This window comes from Drosophila sechellia, chromosome 2L (genome assembly GCF_004382195.2).
Source record: "Drosophila sechellia strain sech25 chromosome 2L, ASM438219v1, whole genome shotgun sequence".
NCBI classification, from domain to species: Eukaryota; Metazoa; Arthropoda; class Insecta; order Diptera; family Drosophilidae; genus Drosophila; species Drosophila sechellia.
This window is the reverse complement of record NC_045949.1, coordinates 4,809,251-4,821,141: the sequence shown is the minus strand read 5'-3', so window position 1 is coordinate 4,821,141 and position 11,891 is coordinate 4,809,251. Positions and strand designations below refer to the sequence as shown.

At 41.7% G+C, this 11,891-nt stretch overlaps 1 protein-coding gene across 1 annotated transcript; it reads right to left on the bottom strand.

Moving 5' to 3' along the window:
* Positions 1–52: 52 nt before the first annotated feature.
* LOC6613395 (sialin) lies at positions 53–11,720 on the bottom strand. The gene is made up of 7 exons (XM_002037833.2): positions 11,241–11,720; positions 9,468–9,529; positions 1,975–2,490; positions 1,540–1,910; positions 1,343–1,475; positions 1,033–1,274; positions 53–964 (listed from the first exon to the last, which is right to left on the bottom strand). The coding sequence occupies exons 2-7, from the start codon at positions 9,505–9,507 to the stop codon at positions 785–787; spliced, it is 1,482 nt and encodes a 493-aa protein (XP_002037869.1). The 5' UTR covers positions 9,508–9,529; positions 11,241–11,720; the 3' UTR covers positions 53–784.
* Positions 11,721–11,891: the final 171 nt, after the last annotated feature.

Genomic DNA, 11,891 nt, shown 5'->3' with positions numbered 1-11,891 from the left:
GGTTTTGTGTGGGTAGTGAACTGTCATATTGTCGATTAAAACACCAACTTCATTCTTTCTTTATGAGTTACGCTTTATTATGAACTTAGAAATGTTTAAATTAATTACATAAATAGTCAAGTATAGTACAAAGTTACATGCTGTATCAACTTAGCTACACTATCGGCATATCTTTATGTATTTCCCTACTTGCATAAGTATTTTGTTCATCTAAGCTAGACAGTAGTTATGGGCTACATTATAAATTAAACGAAACATATGGTGCACAGCAGCTGATCGTGGATCGAAAATAGGATGAGGTCCTTCCACCAGCCAACTGTGCGCTCTGTGGACATACAGAATACTATAAATCATTTAGGCTACATACATATCGCCTACAGTTACATGTGTAGGCGTACTAAAGTAAATATTACTTATAAATATAGTCTATTTCCATTTAGCAGACGAGTGCATCGGTGTACAGTGGTTTTTGGGGTTTTGTATGGGTATGAGATGTTTGTGTGTGTTGTGTTTGTGCGAAAAAACCATGCAGTGTCTATAAAAATAATGTCTTTCATATCATGTTTTTCTCTGTGTACTGAGTGTCCGGTGCCTTTCGGTCTGCAGTTCTCTGATTAAGCGATTGCCAAATGAAAGCCCCGTAATCTCAATGGTGGAGTAACAACTACTATAACTTGTGCGGATGATGATTCCCGGTGGGTTGATATCTTCCTCTTGGCTCTCATTCCCTTCCGCTCATCACGAACAGCAGTGGCACCGAATGAGTCTCACTGGCGATGTGAAATCACTTCTCGTTCTTGAGGGGCACACCCTCCTCCTGGGTGACGTCGCTGATCCTAACACGCTCTGGAGGGTTGTTCCACGGCTGCAGTTCACCGCTGCCAAGGATGGCGAACACCACAGCTCCCGAGATATAGGTGGCGGCCAGGATCCAGAACACAATTTGCCACGAATGGAAGGATTCCTGTTGGTTTAATAAAATATAAATAATATAGTCTCTCTGATATAAGATAATTTGCTAGTTATACTCACATCCTTGTAGGTGAGGGCTCCCACCATCCACGTGGAAAGGAAGCCACCAAATGAAGACAGCGTGTTGGCCAATCCGAAAATGGTTCCTCCAAAGTTCGGTGCAATATCCAAACCATTGCCCAGGTAACCAGCGGTGACTGCACCATGAGCAAACATCGCCAGCGAGAAGATCGTGACAGACCAGGTGGCATCGTAGCCTAGGAACACTTGCACAATCATCAAAAGACCCGGAATCACAAGAGCTATAAATAAGAGATGATTGTTTATAAGTTACATGTTAAATGTAAATAATTTTTTTGAATTTACTTACCGAAAGTAGTGAATAGTTTCCTGGTGGCCGTCGTGCTCAAAGTACCCTTCTTGCGCAGGTAATCAGCCAGGTAGGATGAAGCCACAGCCATAACGTATTTACCCAGATAAGGCAGCGACGAGAACAAACCATTCTGCAAGAGAACAAATCTATTAGTAAAGATAAGATCCCAGATAAGCCGCGTCCAACAAACCCACCTTTTTGATATCGAAGTGCAGAATCTTGGACATGAAAGTGGGCAACTGATTGACCACGGTGAAGAATCCAAAGACGGCCAGTCCGTGACAGATGATGATTGCCCACACAGCTGGAGAGCAGAGAAGCTGACCCCAGGGCACATGGCTCGGACGCTTCTTGGAGGTAGTTGTGCCAATGGCCTCCTCAATCTCCCGCCGCTCCTCCGCTGAAATCCTGGGATGAGTGGCAGGTGTCTCATAGACAAAGGTGAACCAGGCCAAGGACCACAGCAGACCCACGGCTCCCGTCAGATAGAAAACACTGGCCCAGCCAGCGACGGAGATCAGGTAGCCGCAGATGGGCATGGTGATTGCAGCACCAAGCGAAGAAGCTATCGGATTAAGAAAAAATATATTATAACAGAGTTTCCACGGACAAAGAACTCCTTGACTTACCCATCATGTTGGACATAAACTTGGAGCGCTCCATGGGCGGAATCCAGACAGCGGCCACCGGGTGAATGGCTGGCCAGGATGCGCCCAGCATGAAGCCCAGAACCACTCGCACCACGATGAGCACCACGTAGTTGATGTGCGCCGCCAGCGGTGTGATCAGGGTGAGCAGACTGGCCCACAACATGGAATGTCCGAAGACGCGGCGTCCACCGATCAGCTCGGCAAGACGACCGCCCGGCAGTTCGGTGAGGATGTAGCCCCAGAAGAAGCAGCCCAGCACGAAGTTGGTCTGGTAGCTGTCCCAGGGGAAGCGCTCCTCGTACACATCCACTCCGTCCGGCGATGCGGTGCTATTGGCCGCCGTGCTGTTCCCCGTTAGAGTGGCGTTCTCCGGTGATGTGACATTGGGTCGGACCATGTCCACGATGGCAATGGTGAGGTTCACTCGCAGGGCGTAGTTCAGCATGAAGCCGAGCATGGTCAGCAGGTTCAGAACTTGGCGGCATGACAGGAAGTCTGGAAGGGAAGAGCGGTGTCCAATTAATAATAGAACCCAAAGCAAGGCCGATCATTGATACGAATAAGTCGGTGCTTCGTCGTCTGGGTCGTCGAAAGGTTAGGCACTTAAAATTCAGCTCTGGAATATTCCCAAGCTGCCGAAAATCAGGCGACCAGCGGCCAAGCAAAAACCCACACAAGAAACGCCCCAATTTGTGATAACAAAACTTTACTACATTTTAATTGAGAAGTATAACTTATTAATCGAAAATAAAAATGATCTACCTGGACTATGAGCGTCTGGTAATTGCACTCAAAGCTAATACACACGTTTTGTTTACATCCATTTTAACTGATTTGTTATCAACTCACTACATCCCGCCCACAACACGTACTATCTGATGTAATCTGTTGTTTTCATTACACGATGCAGCCCAGATAAAAGCATTAATTAATAATTACCCATATTAATGAGCCAATAAAAACTTAACAGTCGTTGTCAGTTGACCTCAATAGCATATCGAATGGGCCATGAATTTGATTTGAGGATCGCCGGCTTGTGGTTGCAGCTGGATTTCGAGGAGCAGAGACCCGAATGAAACTGAATCAGCTTCTTGCGAAGCCAAAGACATGAATGCGAAGATCATTAAGTGGTGTCCACAATCAACTCGAACTCAGACTGTCAGTTTTTTGGGCGCTTATTAAGTGGCAAAGTGCATTGTTCGGGCCGGGTTGCATTTCTCGCAAATCACATTCATAAATTTAAGGTGGCATTGAACCGCAGTCATAACCCGCTCTTCAATTTCAGGGAAATGCTCACAAGTGTCGGTGCAAATTTATAAGCCACCAACCCGCTTATAATAAATAATAAACTGGCTCCAAACGACTTTCCTCCTATACAAAAATAAGGCGAAAAAATCGCTATCAGCTGGGCGAAGCGACTATCGGGGCCAGTCTATCGCCTGTCTGGCCGGGACACGCCCACTCCGCTGATTATTGCCCCAATATCATGTTAATGTCATGCAAAAAAATACGAAAATAACGCCACTCGGCGGCTTGTCTAGACATCGGTGAGCATCATCAAACGAGCGGGGCAACAATAAAGCGAGACACTCAAACTTAGTTCAACTCAAATTAGCACACGAAAATAACCGAAATTCGAACCATCAAAAGAGCGTTTAAAAAAAATATAAATCTCTAGTCATGTTTGCTATAAATTCTCGATTCCATATAAAACCAGATAACCAGAAAAACGTGCCCAAAATACACAGAAGATATAAGTAATTCCACAAAATATCGGCAAGGTTTCTACTTAGACCAGTTTCTCCGCTCAAATCGCATAGGATCGGATCGAAGCAGAGCTATAGCCAAAGTTTTGGGATATTTTCTGAACTCAGGAGGTGTGTGGGTTACGTCAATGGGAAAGTTTTGGATCATCAACAAGTTAGCTCAAACCAATGCTAAATATTAATTACCGCCACTTTTATATCGATAAGGATTGGATATTTATGCGACTTCCACTTCCACGGGGAAAATAAATTATAATAATAAACCAATGTCATAAACCGTCAAGGACTATGAACTTAAAGTGTTAAATTTACTTATCTCAAATAGTAGCTAAAAATAATTTACAATGTGCGTGGGAATTCCTAACTATAAATTAGGTTCGAAAACTTGCACTTAGATGGGCAAACAAGTTTTAAGGGCCTCTATTATTTGTATTATAACTAATGAATCAATCCAGTTATTCAACTTGTAAAATTCTATTTCCATTGGGCACATATTTCGCATGATAATTAAAGTGAATAGAATTTGAGACAGAGCTCTAATTTGTCGGAATGAACTCATCAATGGTTCTCCAAGCGATCTTACTCATCATCCGAATTCTGAAGTCTGTGACTCCTTCCGAGAATCTTGAAGATTGAAACTCGTTTGCCTGCGAGCAGAAGACTTCTTAATTAATTGTCATTTGTTTAAAGCTTTGTTTACGGACAAACTATTGCTTCGCGTTTTCTTTTGTTGTTATCTTTTTGCCAATAAATTAAGTGAAGGCCAGACTTGATGTTTACAACCCCGAGAGGCAGAAAAAACCGGCTAAAAACGCTCGAAATTATTTGTATTAAATGGATTTGGACAAACTTTTCTCAGAATTCTCAGAATTTCGCCCTGTCTCGTGCATAAACTTATTTGATTTGGCTCCGTTTCATCGCGTTTCCTTATTTTATTTAATTTTATTTCATTTTCGCAGCGATCTTTTGCCTTTATTGGCTTTCGTTGATGCTCTACTTGAGTTTAAACAAGTTCGACAGTCTGCGCCAACATAAAAATCCCATCAAAGAAAAGCTTAAACTTAAAAATAGCCGGCAAGTAAATAAAACGAAATGAATACGGGCAAAACGTGATACTTAAATTACTGCTTTTTACGATCGAGCAACAAGTGAATCTGAGTTCGGTTACGGGGTTCATTGATTTCTCGATCCGCTCGAGATCGAATATTTGCCTTGCCTTCAAGTAATCATTTTTTCAATATTTTCGAAAAGACGCATATCCGGCACTTTTTGGGGTTGACGCAAAAGCATTTTCGAAAATGTCTTTCTACGTTTCTAAGTACCTTCCGTCTGTTATTCCGTTTAATCTATTCCACTGGTATAGATTCTGTTTTCCTTTACACTTTCGGTTCTATTTATAATGAATCTCTATCGTTCGAATGCGGGCACTGGGTACACACCCACCGATGATTATCTTTTATGCCCACACTCTCGATGCTCTCTGGCCATTCCTGACCTTCAAAATCGGATGGGCCATAGTCTACAGTCTATATACATTGTGTTGGTGAAAGTTAGCCACCGATATCGTCATCAGCTTCGATCGACTGGCATATATTTTCTCCTCGAATGGTTGGAACGCATGTGATCGGCTTTCGGATTTTCTGGTGGAATGTCCTCAGCATTTGCGTGGGCACTTTTGGTCGGTCCGAAAATTTTCCATTCATTCGATGTGCAAAATAAAGGCCCTCATCGACGTCACACAAATGCGCACTTTTCCGTCAAGGTGCCAAGTCATTTTCCTGTCACGGGTTCGAAGCGGCGGGCGCAACGTGGCGTATGAGTTATGGCGAAGGCGCGCCAGCCACGAGCCCACTTTTCAGATTCGATTTGCAGCGATTACAACAACTCCCACACACGCCTAGATTTCCCATCGATTTGTGCACAGGTATTACCCATGCAAAAACTGTTTTGCTTTCGAGATCAAACGATTGCGTCCGGGCCTTTCCATGTGATCATTGGTACAGTGGAGCTAATGTCCTCGATATTATTAATCAGAACTTCATAAGTTCATAAATCATTTGCATAACTGTGTGTAATATGTTTCATTGCTTTTTAAACGCCAAAAACGCAATGTATCTGCTCAGAAAACATCGAATATCGTATCTATATCTGTCGGATGGATGACATTGCCGCGTCGCCTTCCAGCGGCAATTATTGGCTTTGTTGTGCTGGCCAACTGCATTTCCGTTTGTAACTGATTTACGGAACTGGCCTCGTTGAATGCGAGTGAATTGTAATGCCACGACCACGACGACGACGACATTGTTTGCTTTCGAGTTGCCGTTTCTGTGGAACTGGTTCTACTTCAACACAATAAGCAATAAGCTAATTAATTGGTGAATTATTGTGCCAATTTGCTGTTTGTTGAGCGCACACACAGCCGCCTCACTTATACACTATACTTTTGTTGGTCAATCCGAGCATTGTGATTAACTGGCCATCCCTCGAGGGACTCTCCCATCGCCATTGTCCTAGATTCGCTGGGAAATCTTCCATGGAAATTTACAATTGGGACCCTGCACTTGTGGCGCTTGCCGTTCAAAGTGCAATCAGTTTGAAGAAGGAGCAGCAACTTGTATAGATTTACAGCACCACAGACTGATAAGTTCATGGAACGGAATGTCTGATGTCTGAAGCTCCGGAAACTCAAAACTTTTATTAACTTGGCTGCATTTGGCCATAAAGTGGCCCATGATTACCAGTTCGCGAATCGCATTAATCCAGCATAAGATATGACTTGTATCTTCAAGTTGTCATTTCCTACGGCCGTATCTCACAGATGCACGTGCCGGCTAATGAAGAGCTACAGGTTGTAAACAACTCGTCAGGGGTCTCAGACCCCGTGCTATGTATACATTTATAGCTGGCACAAAAAATTTTAAATATGTATATGTTTAAAAGGGGGCTCGTCGCCAAGTGTCCATTATTTTCTGGACCCATCAAGATTATCAGCAACTATTTTGCAAATAGTCCAAAACTACGGATGAACTTTGGCACTCGAAAGCGAGACACACGCGTTGCCTTGGCTTAAAACAATCTTATATATAGATTGGAATGGAAATACATGCTGTTTTATAAATATGTTTTCCTCAGCCCATTTGAATGATTAAAGGGTCTTGCGGGTCAAAGCCAGCATTTTTTTTGTACTGTCTGGACTTGTGATTTGATTAGCGTTGGAACTTTTAATTGTCGAAATACTTGAAATTACTGGTTCTAAATTCCGTAATAATAAAGTGTGCCATGTGCAACGGAAGTACAGCGCAAGACATGAGATTATAATCAAATTCGATTCGCTAGCCACGACGTAAACAACTTTGAAAATTCCAAGAAACTGTTTCAGCTCAATTGAAAGCAATCTCGTTATTACACATAAAAAACTAGACTTGACTTAATTAATGCACTTTAAGCAGACGGCTAGAACAATTGAACCTGTTGCGGAGCTCCAACAATGGAGTGCCAATTATGAGAGTCATTAATAAAACTAAAGGATCGACTTTAAGTGACAAAAGTTTATTAACAATTTATCGTAAGCGAAACGGGCGGAGCACATGCTCATTATTCATTACTTGGCTGTTTGATTAATTCCAGACGACGACGACCCACAGTCTGTTGCCAAGGGTGAATACCCGCCGGATTCAAATGTGGATTCAAATGAGAATCGAAAGCGGTTGCTCTGGGGAATTTACACAAACGCAAATAAATGTGATAAATACCACTTAAATTGATAGCTTTTTTAGTTGCTAGTTTATAATAAATTATGGGTTTTATGTCAAATTACAATTGAAGTGTAATTTCTCTCTGAAAGTAACACTCATTTAGTAGCCAATTTAAATTGCTCCTAAAATATTCAACTATACATGTTCATCCATTTGCAAATTTCCACTTTTTGTTAAACCTTTAAATAGCTTAAGCACCTTGAATTTTGTTTATACAAAGCACAATGTCAAAAAACAATAAAAACCTTTAAAAACCAGACATGAATCACACCTTCCTGTTTTATTTGCGAATGAGCGAGCGAGTGAGTGGGTGTGAATTACACGAGCTTGTAATGAATAACCATACTATTAGCTGTCTAATCGATATGAATTCCAGTTTGTTTTAGTGTTAATTGAAAAAAAATTCAAAATTCAGTGCATTTAGGAATCTCGAGACGTATTTCTTACAAATTTTTAATATTTTCCTGCTAATTTAACAATTTGCTCTGTGATTAGAGCTCGGAGCTTCACTATCATTCATGATTGCTCACGGGATCGACGAAATGTGCACTCAAGCATGCGATCGCCCATCCGCCGCCACTTCATCCACCTCACCTGTCTGATTTCCCGATTGTCTGGCTCTAAAGTGCTAAACAGCTTCAAAAGTACGAATTAAATAGTAAACAGTCGAGTGACCGTCGTTGGTGGGCTATTAAAAATTCGACGCAACAACCACAGGCAAAAAGTGGTTCAATTAATTGCGAAATTTACTCGAAATTTAGTCCATGAACTAAGCTTTCCATACGCAAAATGACTTCAGGGGGGGAGGGGGGTAGACTAGACCAACTAGCGTGCTTAGTTAGCGTGACTGTGCTAATTTGTTTGCATAGTCTAATGCGTGGTACTCCGTGGAAATGTCATAACCATGGCGTCATGAGGTCGCCCAACTGCGCACTCCAGCTGTCCCAAGGCGTGGGCGTGTCCTTGTCCGTATCGATGACATCCTGAGGATTCGAGGAGTGCCTGTCTGTCCTAGGCTTACGGGTATGAGTATGAGTTCCACCAGGTGTCAATGATCGACAAGTTGTCAAGGTGTCGAGGTTGATACAATTAAATATTTATCACATTTCCATTGACACAACTGGGTCAGGTTGTCATGGCAAAAAATTAAACCCATCGATTATGTTATCTGTTATCAATATCTACATATTAGGATTTCTCTAACTAAATTGGTATGTAGCCATAGAGAATAATCTGTAAATCGACCCAAATGAATGTAATAGTATTCAAACATGTCTAGAACCATATTTGATCATCTTGCAGATCTATTCTTCCTACTTTAAGTGTTTTCTAGCCTCTTTCATATATCAGCACACAAAAATCTCGAAAAATCCTATAGAAAATTGACATTCAATCGTTGAGCATTTGCAATCGACCGATGGAGGAACCGGAAAGTCAATCAGCATTCAATTGAATCACAGTGGCCAATTGATTTGTAACCTCAATACAAGTTGTCTCGTTGACACCAATCAAATTGGAGGCAGGAGGAGTCAAATCGATTTGTTTACGTTAACCGAGTTGCAATTCAATTGGCCATCAAAAATGGGCATTCTGCTCGACTTTCGAGCCCACTGACCCTGGCGCGCTCCCCATTTCCCAGTGGCGTCATGCGGTTTCTGGCCGCCTTATCGCTGAAAAAATAGGGGCTCGGCTATTAAAAAAAAGCCATTTGTTCTGGCATTTTCGACTGGCTAAGCAGCAGGTGCAAACTGGAAACTCAATACCGTAACCATAGATGAACTCAAGCTATTTCGTATAAATATTTAATTTCAACCAGAAAGTTCTTAATTCATTTACTACTAATATGCAGTTAATCAGTGTGCTGGTTGCCACTATGTGATATAACCAGGATATTGGGTGGGCACTTATCACTATCACTTATGATATCATATCACTCAATCTATGTACTTACTTCGCACTCTGTGCAGACCTCCTTTCTCCGTGTTGGACATGACGCTTCTCTATGTGCCGGCTCTGCAAGTGGAAATATACCAAAGGTTAGTCGAATTTTATAAATTGGAAACGAAATATGGCATTCGTTTTGATAAACATCTGGAAAATGCGATATAAATAGTCTGCAAAGTTAATGAAACTTTTTACGAAGTAACCAAAACCATGGTTTTACCTTTTCATTTTTTTTTTTTTGCTATCTTATCTTATCGCCGGCGTCTCGTGTTCGTACCTTAACGTGCCCACCAAAGGTATTTTCACCAGAGGCGGGAATATTCTATATATACTTATGTGCGTCCCATGACTCAAGGCAATTATATCACACAGCAGTCGGCTTGCGGCTCATTCATAACTACGCCGCATGGTGGCCCCCCTGCCCCCGGAATGCGATCACCCGGTTTCCTTATCGCCAACGTCGTCTGCGTCTTCAAATGCCGCCGCCCAGAAATCAGAAATTCTAAATATAATGATACGGAGACACTTGAGTGGCGGCGTCCAAAAGCGCCGCAAACTTGGCTACTTTCACGTCAAAGAAATTAAGTAAAAACCGTAGGCTAATCAAATTTGCACAAGTCAAGTGATTCATTAGCTAAATAGATACGAATGGATCTGATATGATATATGTTTATATATATATGTTTACCAGTGAAAATGTAGTTAAAGCGATATGCATATATCATTTTCAGACGTTCTTTTTGCACTGGCCTGTCATTATCTTTCTTTTGTTCAGTTGGTGCTAGCGCCACTATAAGTTATTGAAACACTGCTGCAAGTGGAAATTCGTCGTCTGTATGCGATATGTTGCATGCTAATTACCGCTAGACACGTGCATGTGCGGCACAGACACAGGTTCTTAAGTCTGATATCAGCCCCTGGCAACATGTGTAACTTGGCCCAATCAATTAACTGCGAGCTTAGTTGGCGTTTGGTCAATTTCGGCTGCAAATATTTGCTGGCGCGTCCTGGCAACAACAACATTGGCAACAAAACTATGCCCGCATGTGCGAGAAAAGGATATAAATATAGCCGAAATGATTGTCCTTGCCTGTGTGGCATGGCATGTTGCCTTGTTATTAGGCCCCATGAAAAAGAGGCATCTGCCAGCCAGTCGTGTGGGCATTGACTATATACGACTTCTATATGGTCACATGTCGTCATACGTCATCTCCCTACAAGTCCGTATATGCGGGAAAAATAACTCAATTCGTCACTTTTATTATTATGTTTAGGAAATTAGCCATCAAAAAGCCCAAATACATAAAATAATTACATATACTTAAGTAGTTTGCATTGATTTCACATAAAATGCTCAAAATGCTCCGCTCATGAATGAAACTATTAATTACAGTAATTAGTCAGTTATCAGTTTACTATTTTAGTCGCAGCATTAATGTTTATATCACGTTTATCTTTACTAACAAAGCACGATCAAATCGAGCATTAAATCGCTTATTTAATTTATGTCAACATGGCTATAGTTAGCCCTCGTTTAATTGTTAGTTTAAATGTTTTGTGCCTTGAAAAACAAATTAATCACATTAATAGCTCTAGAAAACTAAGCAATTATGACACCACTTGCAGGTAAACGATCAATTTTAATTAGTACTAACTCATAGTTTGCTTAACTGACCTAAAAACGGAAATAACACCTTTAATACATATGCATCTTAAAACTAAACTTTAAGTAATTGTAATAGAATCAGATTGTTAATTTGCATTTCGAACTGGAACCCACCTTGCACTCGACAACAACTAACAAATGTTAGTTGTTTATGGCAAATTATATAATTTGTTTGGCACCAACCGATTTGCAATCCGTATTCGTATGATTGACTTTAACGCCGATTAGCATAAAACAAAACACAGCGAACGAACGAAAACCGCCAAGAAACCGCACGTGTTTTGTGTTTATTTTTGTCTGTTCTTCTCGTTTTTGTGTAATATCTCAGATATTGAAGTATTGAGATATTGAAAGATCGGTTGTGAATCACACTCGCACTCCGAACAAGAAAACGGTTTCTACAGTGCCGGATGGGAGGACAGCTGTTGATTATTTTTGAAAACGTCAAGCGACGAGTTTTCTAGCGCAAGCGCAGGCAATTCTAGAACTGTTTCGAAATCGAAATTCAAAACGCTGTTGCTGCCGTGGCCAGTTGCTGCTGTTTGTTGCTCTGCTGTTGCTGCGTGCTCGTTGGACGAGCGTTGAAACTGAACTGAAAATGCGGCCGCTCGTCCGCGGCTTTTTCTTTACTCCGCCGCAGTCGCCGTCTGCGTCGATGTTGCTGTTGCTGTTGTCGCAGCGACTGCTGTTAGTGATGTTGTTGCTGTTGCCGTCGTTCTCGTTGCTGCTGCTGCTGCTGCTGCTTCTGTTATGCTGATATAAGTG

Bases quoted from the DNA above. Each gene is read 5' to 3' on its own strand.
- LOC6613395 (XM_002037833.2), bottom strand. From the start codon at position 9,507: ATGTCCAACACGGAGAAAGGAGGTCTGCACAGAGTGCGAA. The intron at 1,275-1,342 runs GTAAGTAAATTC...TCTTATTTATAG, and splicing joins GAAACTATTCACTACTTTCG to CTCTTGTGATTCCGGGTCTT. The intron at 965-1,032 runs GTGAGTATAACT...TTAAACCAACAG, and splicing joins GAGCCCTCACCTACAAGGAT to GAATCCTTCCATTCGTGGCA.